This window comes from Carettochelys insculpta, chromosome 17 (assembly GCF_033958435.1).
Source record: "Carettochelys insculpta isolate YL-2023 chromosome 17, ASM3395843v1, whole genome shotgun sequence".
Classification (NCBI taxonomy): domain Eukaryota; kingdom Metazoa; phylum Chordata; order Testudines; family Carettochelyidae; genus Carettochelys; species Carettochelys insculpta.
The window spans coordinates 6672151-6694888 of NC_134153.1; the positions used below are offsets into that span (position 1 = coordinate 6672151).

Genomic DNA, 22738 nt, shown 5'->3' on the forward strand with positions numbered 1-22738 from the left:
TAGTGTTCCATAAGAAAGACCTCAAGAGCAAGCTGTTTCCCAAACAGAAAAGGCAAAATGAGTAGGAGAAAACAATCACTTCAAACACCTTCCTTAAAGAAACTATATGAATAACATCATCTTCCTCAGAACAGGTCCCTGTGTGTATAGTTATTGTCCTATCTGACTTTAATGGTATGGTTTGGGAAATAACAAGATGAACTGATACGTTAGTATGTTGTACATTGCAGGATAAGGGACCAAAATATGTTGCCACCCCAACTGACAGTAGCTGTAGGAAGTTGCACTGAATTCTGGTCTGACTTTGAGATTAGCAATGGCATTCATTAAACTTTGATTGCAATGGCTTTGGTGGATAATATGAGAGCCAGGAAAATTATTCATAACTGACCTGGAAAAAGCATCAGCAAGGTAGCAAAGTTTGCAGATGACATGAAATTGCTCAAGATAGATAAGTCCAAAACTCACTGTGCAGAGGTACAGAGTTCACAAAATGGGGTGATTGGGCAGCAAACTGGCAGATGAATTTCAATATTGATAAATGCACATTGGAAAACATAGTCCCAAGTAGACAAAAAAGTGACTGGGTCTAATTTGTTGCAACTTGTAAAAGAGATCTTGGAGCTGTCATGGGCATTATAGCAGAAGGTTTCAGACAATGTGCAGTAACAGACAAAAAAAGCTAACAATGTTAGGAACCGTTTAGAAAAGTGATAGATAATAAAATAGAAAATATCATACTGCTACTCTGTAAATCCATGGCATGTCCACACCTTCAACACTGCATGCAGTTCTGATTGCCCTATCTCAAAAAATATATCAGAATTGGAAAAAGTGTAAAGAAAAGGAACAAACGATTAGGGGTGTGGAACAACTTCCATGTGAGGGGAGATTTAAGTCTAGGACTGTTCATCTTAGAAAAGAAATGACTAAGGGGTGAGGGACCTATAGAGATCTTTAAAACCATGAATGGTGTGGAGAAAGTGGAGTTGGAACGGTCATTTACCCCATCCTGTAATGTAAGAACTCACTTATAGGGAACGTGGTGAAGGCCATGAGTATAATTGGGTTTAAAAAGAATTAAGTCCATCAGTGGCTTAGCCATGATGGTTATAGATGTAACCCTATACTCTGGGTGTCCCTGAACACTTGACTGCCAGAAGTTCAAAGTGTTCAAGGAATGCATGACTCAAAAATTGCCCTGTTCTGTTAATTCCCTTTGAAGCATGTGGCGCTGGTCGCAGTCAGAAGACAGCCTGGCTAGATGGACCATTAGTTTGACAGAGTATGACCATTCTTACTTTCTTATAAAAAAAAAAAAAAAAATCCAGTTTGTCTTTATGGGTTCTAAGCTCAGAGCTGATTGTTTAAAAAAACAATACTTCATTAGCAAACTGAACAAAATTGATCTGGAAGACACAAATGTGGGACAATTCATGGCCTTTTTACAGTTTTTTTCATAGCAGACCTACACCTAAGTATTTGTTATGATGCTATACTGGTCCAACAGATTTTAGCTGTCTCTGAAAGACACGATGTGTGCAAACACCACAGAAAGAGTCAGAAGAATATGTGCTCTTCAGGGTTGCTAAACTTCTATCAAAATATTTTGGGTATTTTATAAAATAAAGTAATAAAAGAAGGAACTGAATTGAACTAATTTCAGTTAGAACTTCAAGCTGTCGTTACTCCAAAGCTGCCAGCAGTTTGCATTACATGAAGACTGAAAGTAGGTAGTTTTTCAGCTTTTCGCAGTATGTAATCACAAAAGGAATTTTTGTTGGCCACTAGAGGTTGCTGTGCTCATAAGCAAAAACCAGCTGTGCAAAGTAAAGGTGGAGTAGTAACAAAGAGGAAGCCGTGCTAGTCTATACACTATCAAAACAAAAAACAGTCAAGTAGCACTTTAAAGACTAGCAAAATGGTTTATTTAATAAATAAATTAAATAAACCATTTTGCTAGTCTTTAAAGTGCTACTTGACTGTTTTTTGTTTTTAAAGGTGGAGTGAGTGGTTCCAGCATATTGGCCTTGTTTTCAAGCTGGTGCCAATGTTAGACAGACAGAAAATTGCTCAAGGGTTAGATGTGAAACGATATATAATCTCGCCTTTTTCTAGCTGGGAAGTGAGTAACTTTTACTATCACTTATAAAATTCCCACCTAAATACTTCCAGGCTTACGGTTCCCTTACAGTGCTCTTTCGATAGAAGTCACTGTCAGAAGAGATTTCCCGACAAAACTTCTGTTGGCAGAGTGCGACTACACAAAAGCCGATTGAGAGAGTGTGCAGCTCTGTTGACAGAGCAGCCAGAGTGACAGAGCTGCGCTCTCAACAAAACAGGCACCTGGAAATGCAGCAGACAGGACTGCCTTTTGTTCTGGATGTCAGTCTGTTGAGAGACGCCCCCCTGAAGGGTGTTCACATTTTTTTTTTTTTTTGTTAAGAGAATCTGTTGACAGCAGTGTTATTCCTTAAAGCTTAATGGCAGAACAATGCCAGCGAAAGTGCTGTTTTGTGTGTGTGAACACTCCAGGGGATTTGTTGACAAAACTGGGGTTTTGCTAGCAAAACTTGCTGGTGTAACCATAGCCCAAGTGGTCACGTGCAATGCAACAGCCAGAAACTGTTATAGTACGTACAGTTGGTTCATTGTGCCTCTCTGAAAAGAATTACGAATAGTGTGCATGTGGCTGGAGGGAATTAGTTTGGTAACGTATTCTGGAATATATTATCTAAACCCTGGTTTGGAAGGTCATTAAGTATGGGAGAATGACTTAAAAAAAAAAAAAAAGCTGTCAAAAAAAACCAATATTTAAAATGCTCAAATAACATAAATGGCTTGGGGACAGAGGAAACCACAAAAAGCAAAGTATCGGAGGGGTAGCCATGTTAGTCTGGATCTGTAACAGCAACGAAGGGTCCTGTGGCACCTTATAGACTTACAGAAAAGTTTTGAGCATGAACTTTTGTGAGCACAGACTCACTTCATCAGATGCTGATGACTCAAAACTTTTCTGTTAGTCTATAAGGTGCCACAGGACCCTTCTTTGCTGTTACAAAAAGCAAAGACATCCAGGATGAAAGCTGAAACTTCATTAACTCATTTTGGCATGCTTACAATCTGTAATACCTAGTAGGTCTGTAGCCTGGTGCTGAGAGAATCTGTTATGACTGGAACCCCATTCTCAGTTCCTACCTTCTTTGGGTTTTGAAGGTTTAAATCAGACTCTGTTATGTTGCCATTTTAATTATATTTTACAGTTTATGGGATGGAGAAAGTTACTGACTTAAAGAACTTTGAGCTGATCATGCAGACAGGGAATCTTGGAAATTTGCTGTGTTCAGTGTTCCTGAAATACCCCTAGCCACTAACGAACTTCCATGCTTTATACACAAATTAAAACTGTACATCATTTTTTAAAAATAATTATGAAACTTCCAGACTTCAAAGTTTAAGTTTTCTGTAATAGGCAGGATGTATGGCAGGAAGAACCATTAGATCTTCCCTTCACGTCTGAATTTTCTCATACAATTTAAAACTTGGGCACGGGGCATTTGAATTTCCGTAAGTTGGCTAGTATCGCTATTTCCAATTCTGGGTTCAATGTCTTACTCTACAATAAAAAGGCATTTTTTAATAAAAAAAAAAAAAAAGAAGCCTTTATCTATCATCCTGTTAGTTCATCTAGACTGGGGTGGGCAAAGTGGGATGCATATAACCCAGCGGTGGGTAATAAAATTTCACAGTCAGTTGCTGGGTCTCAGGCTTATCCGCCTCATTAAAAATGCTGAGATATTACTGTTTTTATATATGTGCATATATGTATTCACATTTGTATACCAATTAACAAAGTTTTTGCATTTTACATGCCTATTTTCTTACACGACAGAAGGTGTTTTTCATGAGAACATATCTGAAATTTCCATTGGTTTGGGTTACTTTAAATGGCTTGGCAGGGGACCTGCTAATTGCAGGGACAAAAATTGGGGCCTAGTGTGAAAAATTTACTCACCTCTGATCTAGACTATTTCATGTTTCTAGTCTGTGCTGCTTGTTCGTTATACTGCTGTTTGTCTTCAGGTTATTTTTCTGAGCACTGCCTGTAAAGAACAAACATACCCTGTCTTCAGTTGAATATCACTGTCTTACTTTGTTGTTTATAGTGCCATATGAAATTGGTCTCGTATTGCAGTGCAAATGTGGCGCTGTACCTGCACTTTATTTTTAGCGTACCAGCTCAGTCAGTGCTAGCACAGTCTCCTCAAAGTAGCATTTACATCTCCCTCTTGAAGAGTGAGGTTACGAAGTGACTTTCCTAATGTCAGATAGAATCCATTATATCCATCCCTCCTGATTCCTGGGCCATTGCTTTAACCATACACCCATTCTTTTTTTTTTGCCTTTACAAAACTGACTTTCCCAGTGTCAAGGAACTGGTGCTTGTATTTCTAAACAAATGTAGAAATGTGCCAAAAAGAAAGGACAGGAGTTAATTTACTATTCCAGCTGGGAGCCAAGGCGCGAAGAGGTCAAAATCAATTCTGGGTGGCTATGTACAAATGTCTAAAATGAGAGTGGGGAGAGCAGTTTGATCTCAATGTACATTATTGCAGAGGGGGTGGGAGGTTACACTGTCAAACTGCCTTAATTTAATTGAAAACACATGCTGATGAGTCCCCTCCTCCTGGACCTCAAGGCTGGGAAGTTTTGTCAGCTCCCTGCTGTTCAGAATCGGGGAAAGTACACGCCAGCAAATACAATGCTAGGCAAATATGCAGTTGTTCACTGCTTCTTTCTTTTTCTTCTCTTACCTAATTTTTCCTGCTCCTGTCCTAGCCGCTGTTTGTGTTTTAGGACTACAGTAAGATGCATGCATCTGATGCTGGAAAACATCCCTGAAGTCCCAGCCCAGACAAACATATTGTAAGTAGCTGGTTTCATTTTGCTGCTTTTATTTTGCATGATTAGTCTTTTGAGGAGAGGAAAGAAAACCCATAGTTTCTACACCTTGCTTTGTCTGCAGGAATGTCTGTATTGCAAAAGCTTTATGTCTCAGCCTCAGTTGATGATATTTAACAGGACTCTTTAGAGGAAGCTAAGCAACAAAGATGACAAGAAAATGATGACTTTAAAAAGTCTCCAATGTTAATCCCTAAGCAGGATTTGTTGAAAGGAAGACTACAGAACATCTTTTTCTATTGGAGAGAAAGCTTTGGAAATATGTGGGGAGGAAGGGACATTGGGTTTTCTTGTTTTCTGGATACAAAGAGGATGTGGTTTTCATTTTTTCCCCCTTACTTATAAATGCAACTCCATTCCCTTATCTACTCTTTCCTTTAGGGTCTTAGTTTCCAGACCCAACTGGGGGAAGGGAGAAGAGAGGAACTGAGGGTTTATGTGGGGTGCCAAATAATAATGATAAATATAACGCATTCTTAAAAATCACTGTGTTAGTATTATTTGGGGAGGTGGCTTTGCAGAAGGAAAGACTCTGATTTGTTGGCTTTGTCTATTCAAAGACCTGAGTAACAAAAGGAGAGGGGTGCATATAGCATTTTGAGGACAATCTAGGACTTCTGTAGAACTTTTGGTAATAGACATGGAAGCGCAAACTTCCAATGCTTTTAAGGAACGGTAAATTCTGAAACTCCAGAATGGCTTTAAGACCGATCTAGCCCATACCAGATATTTCTTGGTTTGGAGGAATTTGGATAGTGTCAAAAGCAGATGGGAAATGGTTAAAAATGTATGAATAGTTCTTACTCTCTGTTAAGTTGCTGTTGACTATGGAACTTGTTCAAAATTAACTAGCTTAGGATCACTTCCATGTGACCAAATTCTGATCTCAGCTGAGATGTCTATCTTAGCTTTTCACCCTACAATTTCCCACTGTTACGTGTTGCAGCTTCACTATTGGCAACAATGTGTGGTGGTGGAGACAGTATTCTAGCAGGCACTGGCATTTTAACCAATACGGTATATTCTTGTTCTAAAAGTAGTTGAACAATACAGTGGTTTAAATGTCAGCAGTTCACACTACGACACCTCCTGGTACTTTCTGCATGTTAAAAATTTAGAAAATGTAGTTCTTTGGTTAATGTAACTGGCAAAAGTAGCAAGCGACTAAGATCTAAAACATAACAACAGTGATACTGGTCAGACCAAAGGTCAGTCTAGCCCAGTATCCTGTCTTCCAACAGCAGCCAACACTAGATGCCTCAGAGGGAATGAATAGAAATGAACAGGCTTATGCAGATGTGGGCTTACATATGAAAGAAGAGTCCTCCCATTTTGAGATATATTCTAAACCAAGTTTAGTATTTCACACACTTCAGCTGGGTCTATACTACAGTGATCTTTCGAAAGAAGATCTTCTGGAAGATCTCTTCTGAAAAAATTTCTTTCGAAAGAGCACATCAGCACACAAAAGCAGAGCAAATCAGTTTTTGATCTTTTGAGAGAGTGTGTCCACACAGCCCCCGCTCTTTTGAAAGAATGGGCCAGGGATCAAAAAATCAGGCACCATGAGGGCTGCCATTTAAAAAAAAAAAAAAAGCATCCATGTAGCATCTACACATTTTTTTTTTTTCCCCAAAAAGAATCTTTCAAAAAAAGGTGCTCTCCCTCATCTGGGAGAAGAAGAGGGCCTCTGGAAAAAATGCTGCATTCTTTGGATTTCAGATGGAAAGAGCGCTTTTTGTGTTTAGATGCTCCGCAGGTTCTTTTGGAAAAGGCACAGGTGTTTTGAAAGAGCTTGCTCGTGTAGACACAGCCTTCCGTCTGGACATATGTGGCTCAGTCTAGTCTAATGTGGTCCATCTAATTAAAAGCTAGGCTTATATTCATAAATCTTTATGCCTCACCTGAGCCAAGTTAAATATTCCCTGTTATTCATAGATCATTGCATAGACATACAAATAAAAAATACACTGTCTCTCTGGCTGGCCTGAGGATCTTATAATCTAATTAAAATATATAGCCCTCAGAGGCAGCTTTCCATTTTATCTATTATAAAAATGTTTAATAATTCACATGCTGTTTAAAAGTTGCTGGTGATCAAAAGGTACATCTTAAAACCCCAGCTGCTGCAGATTTTTATGACACAGTCATATGTCTTCCTCTCATGAGAAGGCATTCTGCATTTGGGTGAACATCCAAAGGTCTGGCAAAATTAATAGCCATCTCATGAAGCTCTTATTTGGAGTGTGGAAAAAAAAATAAAAGGGTGGGGAGGTGGGATTATGCTCATGTCTCAGAGTCACAGTTTGAGATGGACAGAACATACTGCTATGAGAGGTAAATATAAACACCAGATCCTGGGCCCCAGCTCTGTGTGCTGCTATAAAATCAAAAGCAGCTGAAAGTCTCCAGAAGGGCATTTCTCTAACGGATGGAGTGATGGTCTCTGAGGATTCAATGTAGCTGGTTCCCAGGCCATTCTCCCTCTAGCCTGTTGTATGTGTTTGTGGTTGTGGTTGGGGGGTGGGGAGGGGTGGAATCTACAACCAGCTGTTGTAACTTAAAGCAGCCCTTAGCCTAATCTAACTTAGACCTATCCCCAGGATTGACAAGTTGTTACTGGCTCCTTTTGATTCTCATTCCCTGCTGCTGGGTGCAGGTGAGGATTTGGCCCACTGTCTGGTTTTAGAAATATTTGTCCTTGGTAATGAAGTCTGTTAATTTTATCCTGAGTGTGGAACATGATGGCGGTAATGGCTACATGTGTACAGATAAGTAAGCTGTAAAAATGTGTGATGTATAACTGCAGATGTATTTTGGCTGTTGTTCATTCTACTGGAACAGGGTTAGCCAGATGTGATGTGTTGGTTACCACTGGGACTAAGGCAGTTCTTTTAGCCAACAGCCAGAGAAGGCAACAGCTGTGAAACGTACTCTGAAAAATTTCAATAGGTCTTTAACCTTCTAAGCCATTTGTTTTATAGAATGGCATTCCCAGATGTAAACTATGAAACATGTTGGTATGGGAGGAACGCAGAAGTGAGACGAATTTCCATAGCTGGAAGCTACTAGATTCCAATCTTATTTTATATGAATTATTCTCTTATGCATTAGATGTAGATCTTCTGCTGAGTTGTGTTTTAACTAAATGTAAAGCAGACTACAAGAGAAGAATATGCAGCATCTGCAACCTGAACTTATTGCTGGCGCAAATTGAAGATAACCCAGTCAGTCCATCTCCCTTTCATGGTGTTTGTCACTAATGATGTGTTTTCTGCATCTGTCCAATCTGACAAATTTTGCCTTCCTTTGCTGTTTTGCAACATTCTGTCTCAGCTGTTCTCCTCCTCCAGATGTGGATGCATTTTAGTGGTGAATCATGCATGTATGTAGTTTGTGGAACTCTTTGGGATCAAAGGGAGATAATAGCTGTGATACAGAAATTCAGTGCACTATCCTTTTTAAAAAAAAAAAAAAAAAAAAAAAAACCTATTGAGCCAAATGTGTTCTTGTCCAATATGCTGCTCCCTTTGCATTGCTTCTACCTACAGCCTATAATTTCTGTTGCACAAGTCAACTGGGGACCAGATAGGGCAACTGAGCAGTAATATCCTTTCTGTGTTAAACATGTGTAAACAAAACAAAAAAGCAGTCCTATAGCACCTTAAAGGTTGACAATATTATTTATTAGGTGATGAGCTTTTGTGGAACAGGTCCACTTCTTCAGACCAGGAGAATCTTGATAACTGACAAGTCAGAAAATTTGAAAAGGAAAAAAAAGGGGGGTGGGAGACGGGGGGACTGAAGAATCAACTAGTTACAGTGGAAGGAAGGTGGGGGGAAGTTAGTTAGTTTGTTAATTAGTTAAAGCTACCGTGCCTGCTGGCGTGTAGGGCAGCAACAAAGGTCCTCCACATCTGTCTGTCTTTGGCCATTTTCTCCAGTGTGCCCCAGTTGTAGTTCATTCTCTTCACGTCTGCCTCAACAGTACACCACCAAGTTGTCTTGGGCCTCCCACATTTTCATTGTCCTTCAGGCATCCAGTGAAGTGCTACGGCATCTGCCTTCCTTCTCCTCATGTGCCCTATCCATCTCCAGCCTCTCCTCATGATGACAGTGGTCATGGCCGCCTGGCAGCATCGCAGGGGCAGGTCATGGTTGGAGATGGTCTTTGGCCGAAAGATGTAAAGTATCTTGTGAAGGGTAGTGGAGTAAAAGGACGAGAGCTTGGCAAGGTCGTGCCCTGTCATCCACCAGCACTCTGAGCCATAGAGGAGTGTTGATATGACACAGCTCTGGTACAGTTTAAGCTTGGTATGGGTGGGGAGGAGGAGAAAAATACCTCTGTAAGTGTCTATTACGTTAAGTGGGATGGCTACAGTCACTGGGAATATCAAAAGTAGGGAAATTGTCCTTGTAATGCATGAGATAATTTATATGTTTGGAGAGTCCAAGGTGATAAGTATCAGACTTGAAAATGAATCCCAATTCAGACGTCTCCCTTTGTAATCTGGTGTTAAAATATTTGTTTTAAAATGCACACCATTAAGTGTTGAATGGTGTGTCCTGCTAAAATAAAATGCTCACTTCCAGTTTATGCGTATTCAGATGTCCCAAGTGTTAGCTTTTTCCAAATCATCCTCTTTATTTAGGCTATGTAAATACCCATCAGTGTTGATCAGAATTGTCTTTCTCAAATCCACAGTTATAAGAAGGAAAATGGGAATCATTCAATGTTCATCTTTTTCCTTATTTGGGAAGCATTTCTTCATGTTTCATGTGTGATGGAAAATCTTATGGTAACAAAGATCTCAAGATGCTCTTTGTAAGGCAAGGACTTAAATCGTAGTCAAATTCAAACTTGATCACATGTATTCTTCCTGATTAATCCTCCTCTCCCTCCTAGAAGTTAAGCAGAATCTTTTTTCTCTTCTGAAATGAAGCATAGCATTTCTGTGTGCTGTTTAAACAGCTGCTCCTTTGCTCAAAGAGGTGGCCATGTTATAGTAGTAGGTGGGTGAAGCAACTCCTTTCCCGAAGCAAGGGCCTCCATTTGTATGTGTGTGTGCACATGCAGACTAAAGATCTCTTGGCTGTGGCTCAACACAAGCTGAACAAATGCAACTAGTGAAGCAATTGCAGCAGCAATTCATCTTAGTCTCCATGTTGGACCCATTGAAAGGGATAAATTTACCTCTGTATTTCTCAAATGTCCTTTTTATCGCTCCTGGATCAGATTTGGGAGCATGTTTTCAGGCCAGGAGGAAGGCGGAGCTGTCTTGATTTGATCTGCACAATATTTCAACCGTCAATGTGTGGGCAGGATCAAGGGTATGGCAGGAGTCCCGCTGCTTGCTGACATAAATACCAACGAGAGGCTTATCTGGTTTGATTAGGATCAGACTGTAATCTCTCTTCAAAAGAGTGCGCCTTGCTGCTCTTCTCGCTTAATAGCTCAAATCATCTGACATCACTTGGGTCAACAGTTGCCCATGTAATCCGCCCATTTTAAAATCTGTCTCAGGGCCAAATTTTTATTCTTCAGGCATCTTTTCTCTTCTCCCTTTTAGGTAGCACCAGTGAAATGGTCATTCTATTCCCAAAGGTGCAATCAATAGACACATAGGGCTAAGAGTAGACTTTATGCTCACCTCCAGTTCCCAAACGTTGGTTCACATCGTCTTCATTCATTTAGCCACGGAAGGAGCAATGCAAATGGAAATAGGGAGACATTCAATGAGCAAACCAGCAGAGGAATATTCTGTTTTCTTTGTACGTAACAGGTCTGTCATTTTTCAACCTCTGTCGCATAAATCCACACCAAAATAAATGGGGAGGTCTCTTACATTGTTTGTTATATTAATGTTTTGTGTGGATAAAATTCAGGGTACGACCCAAATAATCCCTTTTGTCTGCTATTACTGGAGAGAGACCTAACTTGTAATCCCCAAATCTGATCACACAAATGGGCTTTGGGCAATTTCAAATGGTTTGTTCCTCTGGCATATCTCTACTTTTTACATTTTGGGAAGTATCACTTGATTTGATCTGTCCTTCTGTAAAAGAGGTCAGATTCATAATCTAATTTCCATAAACCAAAACCCAATGGGTGTTTTTGTCCCATAGTTATGTAGCGTGCTTCAAAGTTGAATAGCACATCTGCTCACTGAGCAGCACTGAAAAATGTATGGTTCACCCTACCAAAATCTTCTGAGTATTCCTGGCCATTGGCCTCCACTCTTAAATACTCTAATATCAAATGTCCCCTGTGATACTAGAAAAGTTTAACTTCAGTGGATCATGTTGATTTACACCATCTATGGAGCTGGCATTTTGTATTGAGTTCTGTCTCCTGGAAATTTGCACCAGCTGAAAATCTGGGTCCCAATGAATCTGGTATCTTTAGGAAGAGCTCTGTAGTAGAGATTGGTCTGTTAACTGTGTTAGTGCTAGACTATAGCAGTGTGGTGAGTACCCAAGTGGCTCTATCATGAGTGAATTGCGCTATGGAGACACCATGTTTTCATGCAGACTCATTATAAATCACTGAAGTATGACATAATTAAAATATCAAATGATCTTTATTCAAATGAACACATGAGCAATCTACTGTCCTTTACAATTCGAGCTATCGCTCAGTGCTTTCTAGTGCTTTTTCCAGTCTGAGGTGCAGAAGACAAAGGCAAGCCAAAGTGTTAATGGTATGAAAGAAAACTGAAATACATTCTTAGTCCCAAACTAGTTCTTAGAAATCTGATTATGCCAAACCAGTATAAGGCTCCGATTGTCACACTTAGGACAAGAATTTCATAATTCGGCAGCCAACATGCTGAGCCTGTTTAAAAATCTGGCCACGGTCTGTGGATTTGTGGGTGTTTGGTGTGATGAGATGGCAGCTGTTTAAGCAGGACATGGCTTTTCAGGCCATAACCGCCACACACAGTTATCCACAACACATATAATTTCTAAGTGACTTAAACTAAACTACGTTCATCCTGTTTTAAACCAAAATGAGCATCCATGCCCCGCATTTTACTAAATGGGTTAAAATTACCTCTGCGTGGTCTTGGCTATCTCAGGTGCGTGTCTGCAGCAAAAGCTGTGCACATGCTAGCCTCGTCAAGCTAGCTTGAATCCAGTAGGGATAGCACAGCCTACAATGTGGATTAGCAAGCCATGCATGTACCTTGGGCTCTTTCCAGCCTTCCCCTGTGTGCACTGGGCTGTCTTCACTGACCCCACTGTGTGAGCCAACTGGATTCAACCTAGCTATGCTTAGTTTTCATTGTGTGACTGCGTCCAGAGGGACAGAGCCTCCGCTGGTATAAATTGTCATACCTCTAATGAACGTTAATTACCATTGCTTCAATGCTGAATAGAAGTCAACCCTGTGCTAAGGGGGGGAAAAGTGGTTAACCTCCCTGTGTCTGTTTCCTCAGCTGTAAAATGGGAATAGAGGCTCATCCACCACTGTAAATCACTGAACTCTAGAGATGAAAGTGAGCTGCTGCTTATCACAGTGGAGGTGGGGAGGTTTGCAAGTAGCAGCCTGAGCTGAGAAGCCAAGAACTTATTGAGCTATGGAGATCTTGTTTTCCCTTCATGGAAGAACTAATACCCATTGGCAGGTCAAGGCAAGCTGCAGTGCTGCCGCTGTGGTCATGGGGGTTAACGGAGGAAGTTGATGTCCAGGGACATCACTCCACCTCTTTCTATCATCAGGACGTTCATTTAAGACCCGTTCATAGTGCTCTTCCTCCTCAAGCAATGACAGAGGTAATTTCCATGTCTGAACCATTAACTCTGTTAATAAAACGGCCTCTAACGTCATGTCTTTGCTAATAATAGCCGGGTAGCAGCCATCTACTCCGCCAGTTCTGAGTGAACAGTCCCAAAACTACCAACATCTAACCTGTTGCTGTGTGAAACACCTTGTGTGTGAAAGATGTGACACCAAAGTAAATTCAGTGCTAGCAATAATTTCTGTGGCACTGCAATGCTCTAGCAACAAATGACTGGCGGTTGATTCACTGCGTAGGTAACATAGTGCTGTGTGCATGTGTACATGCATAAATTGACTAAACTGAATGAAAACTGACACCACTGATTGATTTGTATGCTCTCACTGATTGCTTAGTATGGCTTCCATTGTTAATTATTCAGCATATTGATTTTGGAAAGATTATTCCGCTGACAGCTGAGAGGATCACAAACAATACAACTTCATTCCTCAGGTTGGACAGTTCTGATCTGATTTCTAATCCCCTTGTTATCATCTGTCATTCTTCATTTTGAATAGTGACAGATAGCCATGTTAGTCGGTATTCTATCAAAACAAAAAAGCAGTCATGTAGCACTTTAAAGGCTAACAAAATAATTTGAGGAGATGAGCTTCCATGAGACAGACCCACTTCTTCAGACCATAGCCATACCAGAACAGACTCAATATATAAAGCACAGAGGTCCAAAAATTATCAAGATTGGCAAATCAGAAAAACTGTTATAAAGGTTGGCAGATCAGAAGAAGAGAGGGACGGTGGCTGGTGGGGGCGGGTGGTGTTGTGGGGTGGGGAAGTTAAGAGTTAGATAAAACATCAAAGTATGTAGAAGAGTCCTTATAATAGGTCAGGTAATTGCTGTCCCTGTTCAAACCACGTGTTAATGTGTTGAATTTGAATATGAATGTTATTTCCGAGCATTCTCGCTGTAGACAGTTGTTAAAGTCCCTTTACAGTAGAACACAGACTTTCAGGTCTTTAACAGAATGTCCCACTCCATTAAAATGCTGGCTGACAGGTTTGTGTCTTTGGAGTTTTTATGTCGGTTCTATGCCCATTCGTTCTTTGTCAAAGAGTGTTTGCAGTTTGTCCCATATACGTGGTGTGTGGGCATTGCTGGCACATGATGCCATATATGATGTTAGTTGAGGAACAGGAGAATGTGCCTGTGATTCTGTAATTAACGTGGTTAGGTCCAGTGATGATGTCTCCTGAATAGATATGTGGACAAAGCTGGGAATGGGGTTTGTTGCACGGAAAAGTTCCAGGATTAGTATTATTGTGTTGTAGCCTGTGGTTGCTAGTGAGAATCCTCATAAGGTTAGGAGGTTGTCTATAGGAAAGAACAGGCCTGTCACCTAAGGCCTTCTGGCGTGTGGCAGCATGATTTAGGATAGGTTGTAGGTCTTTCATGATGCGTCACTGTGGTTTGAGCTGGGGGCTATAGGTAATGACAAGTGGTGTTCTGTTCTTGGCTTTTCTGGGGTCTATCTTGAAGTAGTTGGCTTCTGGGTATTCATCCGGCCCTGTTGATTTGTTTTTTCACTTCTCCTGATGCGTATTTCAGGTTTGTGAAAGTTTGGTAGAGATCTTGTAGTTTTCGGTCTCTGTCAGTAGGATCAGAGTGGATGCAATTGTATCTCAGGGCTTGACTGTAAACGATGGATTGTGTTGCGTGCGCAGGATGGAAGCTAGAAGCATGTAGGTAAGTGTAGTGGTCAGTGGGTTTCTGGTGGAGAGTGGTATTGATCAGACCATCAGTGATTTGTACTGTAGTGTCCAGGAAATGTATCTCTGGTGTGGAGTGGTCAAGGCATAAGTTGATGGTGAGGTGCAGATTGTTAAAGTCTCTGTGGAATTCTTCTAGAGTTTTTACTATGGGTCCAAAAGATGAAGATGTCATCAATTGTATCATAAGTAAAGGAGGGGTAATAGGAGACGAGAGCTGAGGAATTGTTCTTCCAAGTCAGTCATAAATATATTAGCATACTGTGGGGCCATGCAGGTGCCCATAGCAGTGCCACTCACCTGGAGGTATAAGTTGTCCCCAAACTGGAAATAAATATGGGTGAGAACAAAGTTACAGAGGTCAGCCACCAGATTAGCTGTGGTAACGTCAGGGATGGTATTCCTGATTGCTTGCGGTCCATCTTCATGTGGAATATTAGCGTAGAGGGCCTCTACATCCATGGTGGCAAGGATGGTATAGTCAGGGAGTTTTCCGAAGTTTTGTAATTTCCTCTGGAAGTCAGTGGTATCTCAGAGATAGCTGGGAGTGTTGGTGGCATAGAGTTTCGGGACGGAGTCTACATAACTGGATAGCCTGGTAGTAAGGTTGCCAAGACCTGAAATAATAGGGCCTCCAGAGTTTCCAGGTTTGTGGACTTTGGGAAGTAAATAGAATAATCTGGGTCAGGGCGCAGATGGTGTGCTGAGTGAATAAGGTCCTGAGCAGAAGCAGGTCGTTCCTTAAGTAGTTGGTGTAGTTTCTTTTGGACATCCAAAATGGGATCAGAGGAGAGAGGTCTGTAAAATATGGTGTTGGAGAGTTGTCTAGCTGCCTTCTGTTCACAGTCTGACTTATTCATGATGACAACAGCACCACATTTGTCAGCTGGTTTGATTATAATGTCTAGGTCCTGAAAGTTTGTGTTCTACTGAAAAGAGACTTTAACAACCATCTACAGGCGGAATGTTCAGAACTAACATTCATATTCAAATTCGACACATTAACACGTGGTTCAAACAGGGACAGCAATTACCTGACCCATTATAAGGACTTTTTTTGACGTACTTTGATGTTTTACTTAACTCTTAACTTCTCCACCCCCAGCTGCCGTCCCTCTGCTCTTCTGATTTGCCAACCTTGATAACAATTTTTGGACCTCTGTGCTTTATACATTGAGTCTGTTCTGGTAAGACTATGATCTGAAGAAGTAGGTCTGTCCCATGGAAGCTCATCACGTAGTAAATTATTCTGTTAGTCTTTAAAGTGCCACATGACTGCTTTTTTATCGTTCTTCATGCTTCCTTGCTGTGAATGTCATGTATTTCAACGCAGGTTCCCTCTCCTGACCACAGCTCTTTTGGGTGAGGTCTGGACAAGATGTACTTTGGAGTCAGTTGTTTTCACTCCTCAGTTGTCCAGTATTGACTAATTCAGGACAGTTCTTCTCCCCTATTTCCAGTCACCTGAATTCACTGCCATTGCAGCCATGCTGGTGTCAGAAGAGAATGAAGCTCTGTTCTAGTTCTCCTCTGCATCAGTACTGGACAATAGGTAGGGTCCCTTCTTGCAGTAGACTCAACTATAAACAAAAGATATTAGTCTGGAAAACATGCGAGAGATGCAGAATTGTGATGGACTGAAAACATCATTAAAATTGTGATGTATCACTTTAAATTCTCAGGGATTTCCTTGATCCTGCTTGCAGACAATGGGGTTTTATGGGGAAATTGTGTTTGGGGGTCTGTCACCAGCTGTCTGTCAGCAGACAGACAGCTTATAGTACAGTGAAGTCAATTCTGTGTGTCTTTTTTGGGAGCAGCCTGCTTTGTCTCTTGCTGTTTTGTGGTTCTTATGTGTTGGTCTGAATTCTAAAAAAATGATGTTGTGTGATGTTGCAGCCTTCCAGAAATGGTATTTTTTTTTATCTAACTTCATTGTTTGTAGGCCATTAACACAACAAGAATCACCAGTGACTTCCCCCTCCCCCCACCAATTTGCAAATTCAGAGGTTGAGAGTAAAAGAATAGAGACAGGGAGTTTTTGCTGGCTGCTATGGAAAGCAGCTGGGACTGGCTGGCAGAGGAGAAGCTGTGAGCTTCGTTTCAGAGAAAAGTGCATGTGTTAGTTTAAAGACATTTTAAGTTTTCTCCCCTGTGGATGGGGAGAAACATATGTGAAGCTCAGGAGGGGGGCATCTATCAAACTTGCATGTATACACACAGAGGCCAGGAATTGCCCAGAAAAGTGTTTTATCCCATTCCTTTGCCAGTTATCTGGAGGCTTGTCATGGTGAGTAGGTTTGTGTGTTACAAACAACCTCAGAGTGATGCTGCTGGTAGCCTCGTGCTCCCAGCAGGGTCACCCAGGGTGAGAAGATCGAGGAGGGTTCAGACAAAAATAATCCTAAAAGTCTTCAACATCAGAACAGACGGGGATAGCAAAGGTAATGCTACATCACCTGGGAAGGCGGATGAAGGCTGAATCGGACAGGAGACTCCCAGTTGTGGATTCCATCCCACTGCACCTGAATTTTCTATCCATCAAGATCCATGTGGTGGCTGCAGTGCAACAGTCCCCCCATGTTCAAAGAAGTCACAGGTGTCTTCCTCTGTGTACTACTCTCCTAACTGGACTCACCAATAGGAGGGTGATGTGAAGACATCCTACTCGTTATTGAGTGACAGCCGAGAGAGAGACGGCACGGATCCCGGGAAAAGCCCACTCGCTAACTAAGCTTGATTTTATATATGCATTGGTGGGGGGAGCGAAGGTAGGAAAACCTCCTGGCTTCATAGACACAGTCCTCCTGAATGGATTCAGGGCCAATAAAGACAGTTCAGAACTAATGTAGAAGAGGAAGCAAAATCAGTATGATTTAGCAGAGTGCCTGTTTAGCTTGCAAGCGTTTTCAGCCTGGGATCATACCTGCTTGCTTGTCTGCACAGGCCATAGCACACTGCGGCTTGATACACGCAATAATAATATTGGCCTTGGCACCTTGTGGAGAGAGAATCGAGGCTGGTGTTTTCAAAGATGCTGAAGCAAATGAAGTGCCCAGCTCTCGCTGAGTTTGGGGTTTGGAGCCCTGACACTCTTATGCTCCTTGGAAAACCCCAGCTCACGTGACAAAGACAAGTCAGGGATTGGTGGGGAATTGAAACATTCCATTAAAATGGGAGCAGATGGTGCACTTTTCAGAAGGGTTTTGCACTGCAGCCAATGGGAGCGACTTTGTAGCATACCGCTAGTGCTTACTTTGGAAGGACAGATGAAAGAACAAATGGCTTCTTTTGTGCATTCGTGGGTGTCTGGGGTTTTGTCAATGGGACAAACTTTGAGTTCTGCTCCGAGCGCAGGAGCTGTGTTAGTGCTGCAGATATGTTCTTGCTGCATTGCAAAGCATGGCTTTCAGAGACCTGGCTGAGTTTGGAACTTTGACAGCAGGGAAAACCCACAGCAAAAAAGTGCAGATTTGCTTAGGGAATCCTAGACAGTAAGTAAGGCCCTACCAAATTCAGTCAGGATTTTTTTGCACTGAAGCAGTTACCTGCTGAGAGAGTCTTTTGTGTGGCCAGAGGGGAGACATGGAAATGGTGCAAGTCTGAACCAGACTTAGAAGATTTCCATGAATATCCGGGCCTCAGAAGAAACCTGGGAATACGGGTGTGTGAAGCAGAAAGGACATGTTTAGTCAGATGCAATAAGGTTATTTTTTATTTATTATTATTTTGGGTTTGGTGTGGGACTTCTCAGGCTGGCTGATGTCCCCCGCCCCACTAACTTTTACACTGCATCCGAGGGAAGTAATTCTCTGTGCTGTAATGTACCCTTTTAAATTGCTCTGTAAGATGTAGCAGCCAAGTATGCTTTTTCACCTATGTATTTTTGTTTTGTTAATGAGTCATCTTTTTAAAGGCAATGATTTGATTCCTGTGCCCTAAAAAAGTCAGTGCACATGCATGCCTAAGACTGACAGGTCCGCTATCAGAGAATGCAGCTTATGTTTTTCTTTGTTTTCAGGCTCTATCCTGGCTACCCCCACCATCAGCCACTGGTGAGCAGGTGACTGGCAAGCCAGGATCCAGCTCACATCGGGACCCATCAATACCGATGCGGGGGAGGGAGACAGAAAAGAGGGGAAAATTTGCCACTTTTTTATTTGAAAAAAAAGAAGTCAGGCTACTTGCAGGAGGGCGTAAATATAGGACTGTCTCATTAAAAAGGAACATCTGGACACCCTACTTCTGGGTCAGGACCTCCAGTTTGAGTAACTCTAGTCTCCCCCATTAAATCTGTATAGTATAGGGTAAAAGCACACACAAGGCCAGATTTCGCGGTCTGTGATGCATTCAGCTTGGCTGTGAATTTGGTAGGGCTCCAACAATAGGCACACACCATCAAGGAGGCCACTTCCATTGATTCATTTTCTGAGCGTGATTGCACTTTAATCTTACAAGAAGAACGTCTGAGAGGAAATGGAAGCTGTGTTTATTGGACTGGTTTTGATTGTTGCATTTCCTGTGCCATGGGTAGTTTAACTTTTTACTTTACTCTTCTGTCTGGGAGGAGATCTCCGTGTGCATGTGCTCAAGAAAGTGTGTCGGGACATGAAAGATTTTAGTTTTCTTTGTGCACTAGTACAGACTGATTTTCACCACTGATTATGACCCAATGTGCTCTTTTACTCTTTATTGGCCATTTCCCACTCAAATGCACCTTACTCACAACAAGCTCAGTCCCAACCTTTCTATTGCAGTTTCATTTCTTCTTACAGTTCTCGTCATGTGTTAATTACACAGTTCTTTACAGATATCAGGGCAGAGGCATATGAGGGCAGTTGCATGTGTTGGTTATAATGCATAACTCAAGTGTGTATTTCTTCCATTCTTTTCATGTCCCATCTTCCATCGTTTCCTGTTTGCAAAACCATGCAGAATTGCATATGCGTGGCAGCGTCCCCTTCTCCATACTTAACTATGTTCAGCTTTATAATATCTGCCATTCCCCTGAAAAATTGACATGTGCCTCCTCTCCATCATCCCATGTCCTATTATCTGGGTAACTGAGTGGTGCATGAAATCTCTCACAAAGCATTGATTTACAGCTAAGGTTGTAAACTTGCCTTTTGCACAATGGTCTTGAATCATGAAAGCCCATCCACAGAGATGGTTAAAAACAGCAGAACAGCTTTGTGAAAACAATGGATGCTTCAGAGTTGTTCCCATTTTGCAGGGCTTGCAATGGATTTTTTTTCCACCTCAATTTGCACAATACTTACAGAATAAATTCAGTATTTTTGGTTTTTATTTTTCTTTTCTCCCTTTCTCTTGCCTCCTTTCTCATCTCCGCCCTCTTTTGGTATGCATTGCAATAAAAGGAAGCATGACCAGAGGTTTGAGGGGAAGGAGAAGTGGGTTGCCCTACCTTTTTCCATTTGCTCTGTAACTTGCCCAAATTGGAGAAATTCTGAAAGTTTACAGAATGCAAAATAAATAACATGTGGGAGGGGGCCCTTTAATCTTCTACAGTCTGTTGTGTTGAGAGCCAAAAATGGGGTTTTAAAAACAGTAATGGGAAAACTTAGGAAACTTTGCTTTTAAACCAAGCAGATTTTTGATGCTGTTTTTGTTTGGAAACTCCCTCTAATTCCTACCTACCCCTCTAACCTCCCTAATTCAGAACACTCTCTCTCTCTCTCTAGTCCAGCAACCTCCCTAATCCGGTGTGATCATAGTTAGCTGGATAACCACTTATCATGGGTGTGGCCAAAGTTCCCATAAAGTTAGCTTCAAGCCACCAGTCATGGCTCTCTGTGTTCTGTGCTGTTGTTTAGCTGTAACTTACCCCCTAAATGTCTCCTAAGAGTCCAGTAAGCAGTGGAAGTGTTGGTAATGCTGCTAGACAGTAAGCCCTCCCGTGGTCCAGCAAATTGTCTTGTCTGGCACCAGTCAGGTGCGGAGGGTGCCAAATTAGTGAGGCTGAACCTGTAGTAAATAATTTAAAACTTAATAAAAAAGCCATGTGCCTGTGGGGAGGAAATCATTTTTGACAGGAAAATGTTAACCAAATGCTACTAAAAGCCAGTTGAGGAAACAGCAACATCCATATCAAATATCCAAACATCACAAAACCCTCCCATGTTCACAAATGTCGCAGCTCCACATCAAGTCTCCTGCAGTTCCAACATGAAATGCACATACCCAGTTTCTTAGAAATACATTCTGAAGTCTGCGCTCAATCCAGCTGAGATTCTTACTGACAACGGTGCTGTTATTTTAAAAAGTCTCCTATATTCCACTTCCATCTATAGGAAAATCCTGAGGTCATACATATGGAGAATTGTTTGCAATTCTACAAATATGATTTCAAGGAGTTGGAAATTTACATCAAAATTTGTTTGTTCCCCACATTGAAACAGGCCATGCTTACAAAATGATTTGTAAGATTTTCAAGTTTATTTAAGGCTTGAGAAATTCAATGCAGCCTTTATTTATGAAGTGACTGGGGCAATTCCAGAATGTCTGACTGAGTAAACAGAAGATCAGATCTGCTCCTTTGTGTGCTTCAGAAAGTAACATAAAAACCCCTGCCATTTTCATGTAATGTTAATAAATCTTAGAGACCTCTTCTGCTTCAGTAAAGGTAAAATTTGCCATATTTCAATGGACAATGGAAGGAGCCAAATGGGTGCACATTTCCCGTAGAACTGTTTGTACTTATTTACATAGTTCTTGTGTTTTAATTCCTTATTAGATAATAAAATGTTTTTGGGTGCGACTCAGTACAGTTACACAGAAAGCCTCTAATTTTGCTAGAATAGATTCTGCCGCTTGTAAATGAAAATGCCGACTCGGAGAGGCCTTTGAATCCTGCAGCATTTGGGAGCAATAGAAGGCAATTAAGTAAGACTTGGCCATTGCGGGGCCAACATTTTGAGTGTGAGCTTTAATAAGAATGTCCACAAAGCTGTATGTATGTCCACAAAATGTCAGTCACAGCAGTTGTGTGTTATAAACATTCTATCATTCCAGAAAGAGTTCTTCCTGTGGTGTCCTTTACCAAGCTCCTTTAGGCCTGATACCCCGGCTGAGGTCTAAAGCAGCAAGACAGCTAAGGATGGTTGTTGCTGAGGGTAATCTTGCTCTCAGACAAATGTGCACTGACTGATATTGTCTCACTTTCAGGGACTTACGCTTCAATCGCATCAGAGAGATTCAACCTCAGGCCTTCAGGAAACTGAAGAACCTCAACACACTGTAAGTGGCACCAGCTTAAAAGGCGCCGGGTTGTCGTGTGGTTGTAATGCAGGGAATGGAAGGAATCAGAAACCTGAGACCCTCTTGGTTTTGCAATGTAATACTTACTTATAGAAATCAAAGGAATTTATTGGCACACTGCAACTAACAACTCCAACATGTGCCTTCATGGCTTAATTTCCTCCTGCCCCCATGAACCAAGATAGTGACATAGTATCAAACAAAATAACTTAGTATGAAGATACAGCTGCAGTTATACCTATTCATGGAGGTGCTGTTTGAACTGATCACTATGGAAACCAGAAACGTAGTTCAGTGCTAATGTGACAGGCACCAGTCTCAGGGCTGGGGGAACCTTAGATATCTAGCCCAGCTTCTTTACTTCATTATATAAAGAGTACGTGCCATAAGTCGAATTGCTGCATGAATGCGTTGCCCTCTCCCTCAAATGGCTTAGCAAAGATACTAACTAGACTGCTGCATTTATCCAGCTGTGCCCAGAGCTGTGGCATGCATCTAAATTCTCAGCCTAAAATTTCCCCCAGTCCAACCCAGGCAGCATTTCTTACCGTTTTCAATGAATCCTGCAGTTTAACGATTTTCATCAGAGCAAAGAAACAGTCTTTTTCCCTGGGTGCATCCTACCAACTGCTGTGACCACTGACAGCCAGTGGAGCTGAGACACACCCCTCAGGGCTTTTTGACCTTGGCTGACCCAGGAGCGAAGGGACAGAGTTGTGGCGTAAAAGAATTTTTTTCCTTGCCCACTTCAGCTACACAACTGTAGAGCAGGACATTCCTGGCACATACCAGTCCTGGGTAGTTACCCTCTGTTTACTGGATGTGGACTTCAGTAACCCTGCTGTGAAATGAAGAAACAATCTCCAGATGCTTTACTAGCTGCATTAAAGCAAATGTATTCAACTGAACATCTTGTGCCCATTCCAGCTCTAGTATTCCCCTTTGCTCTTCCTAGTGCCAGTCAGAATTGGAGCGTGCTACTTCACTCTGTT

The 22738-nt window shown here is 41.6% G+C and overlaps 1 protein-coding gene across 2 annotated transcripts in view; it reads left to right on the forward strand.

The window, feature by feature from the left end:
* The first annotated feature begins 4762 nt into the window (after positions 1-4762).
* Positions 4763-22738, forward strand: part of LOC142021979 (peroxidasin homolog) — a 72653-nt gene continuing 54677 nt past the window's right edge. For both annotated transcript variants that reach the window (XM_075011336.1, XM_075011337.1), the window contains exons 1-2: positions 4763-4926; positions 21654-21725. In XM_075011336.1, the coding sequence (XP_074867437.1) occupies positions 4763-4926; positions 21654-21725 (236 nt within the window). The remainder of the gene's footprint in view (positions 4927-21653; positions 21726-22738) is intronic.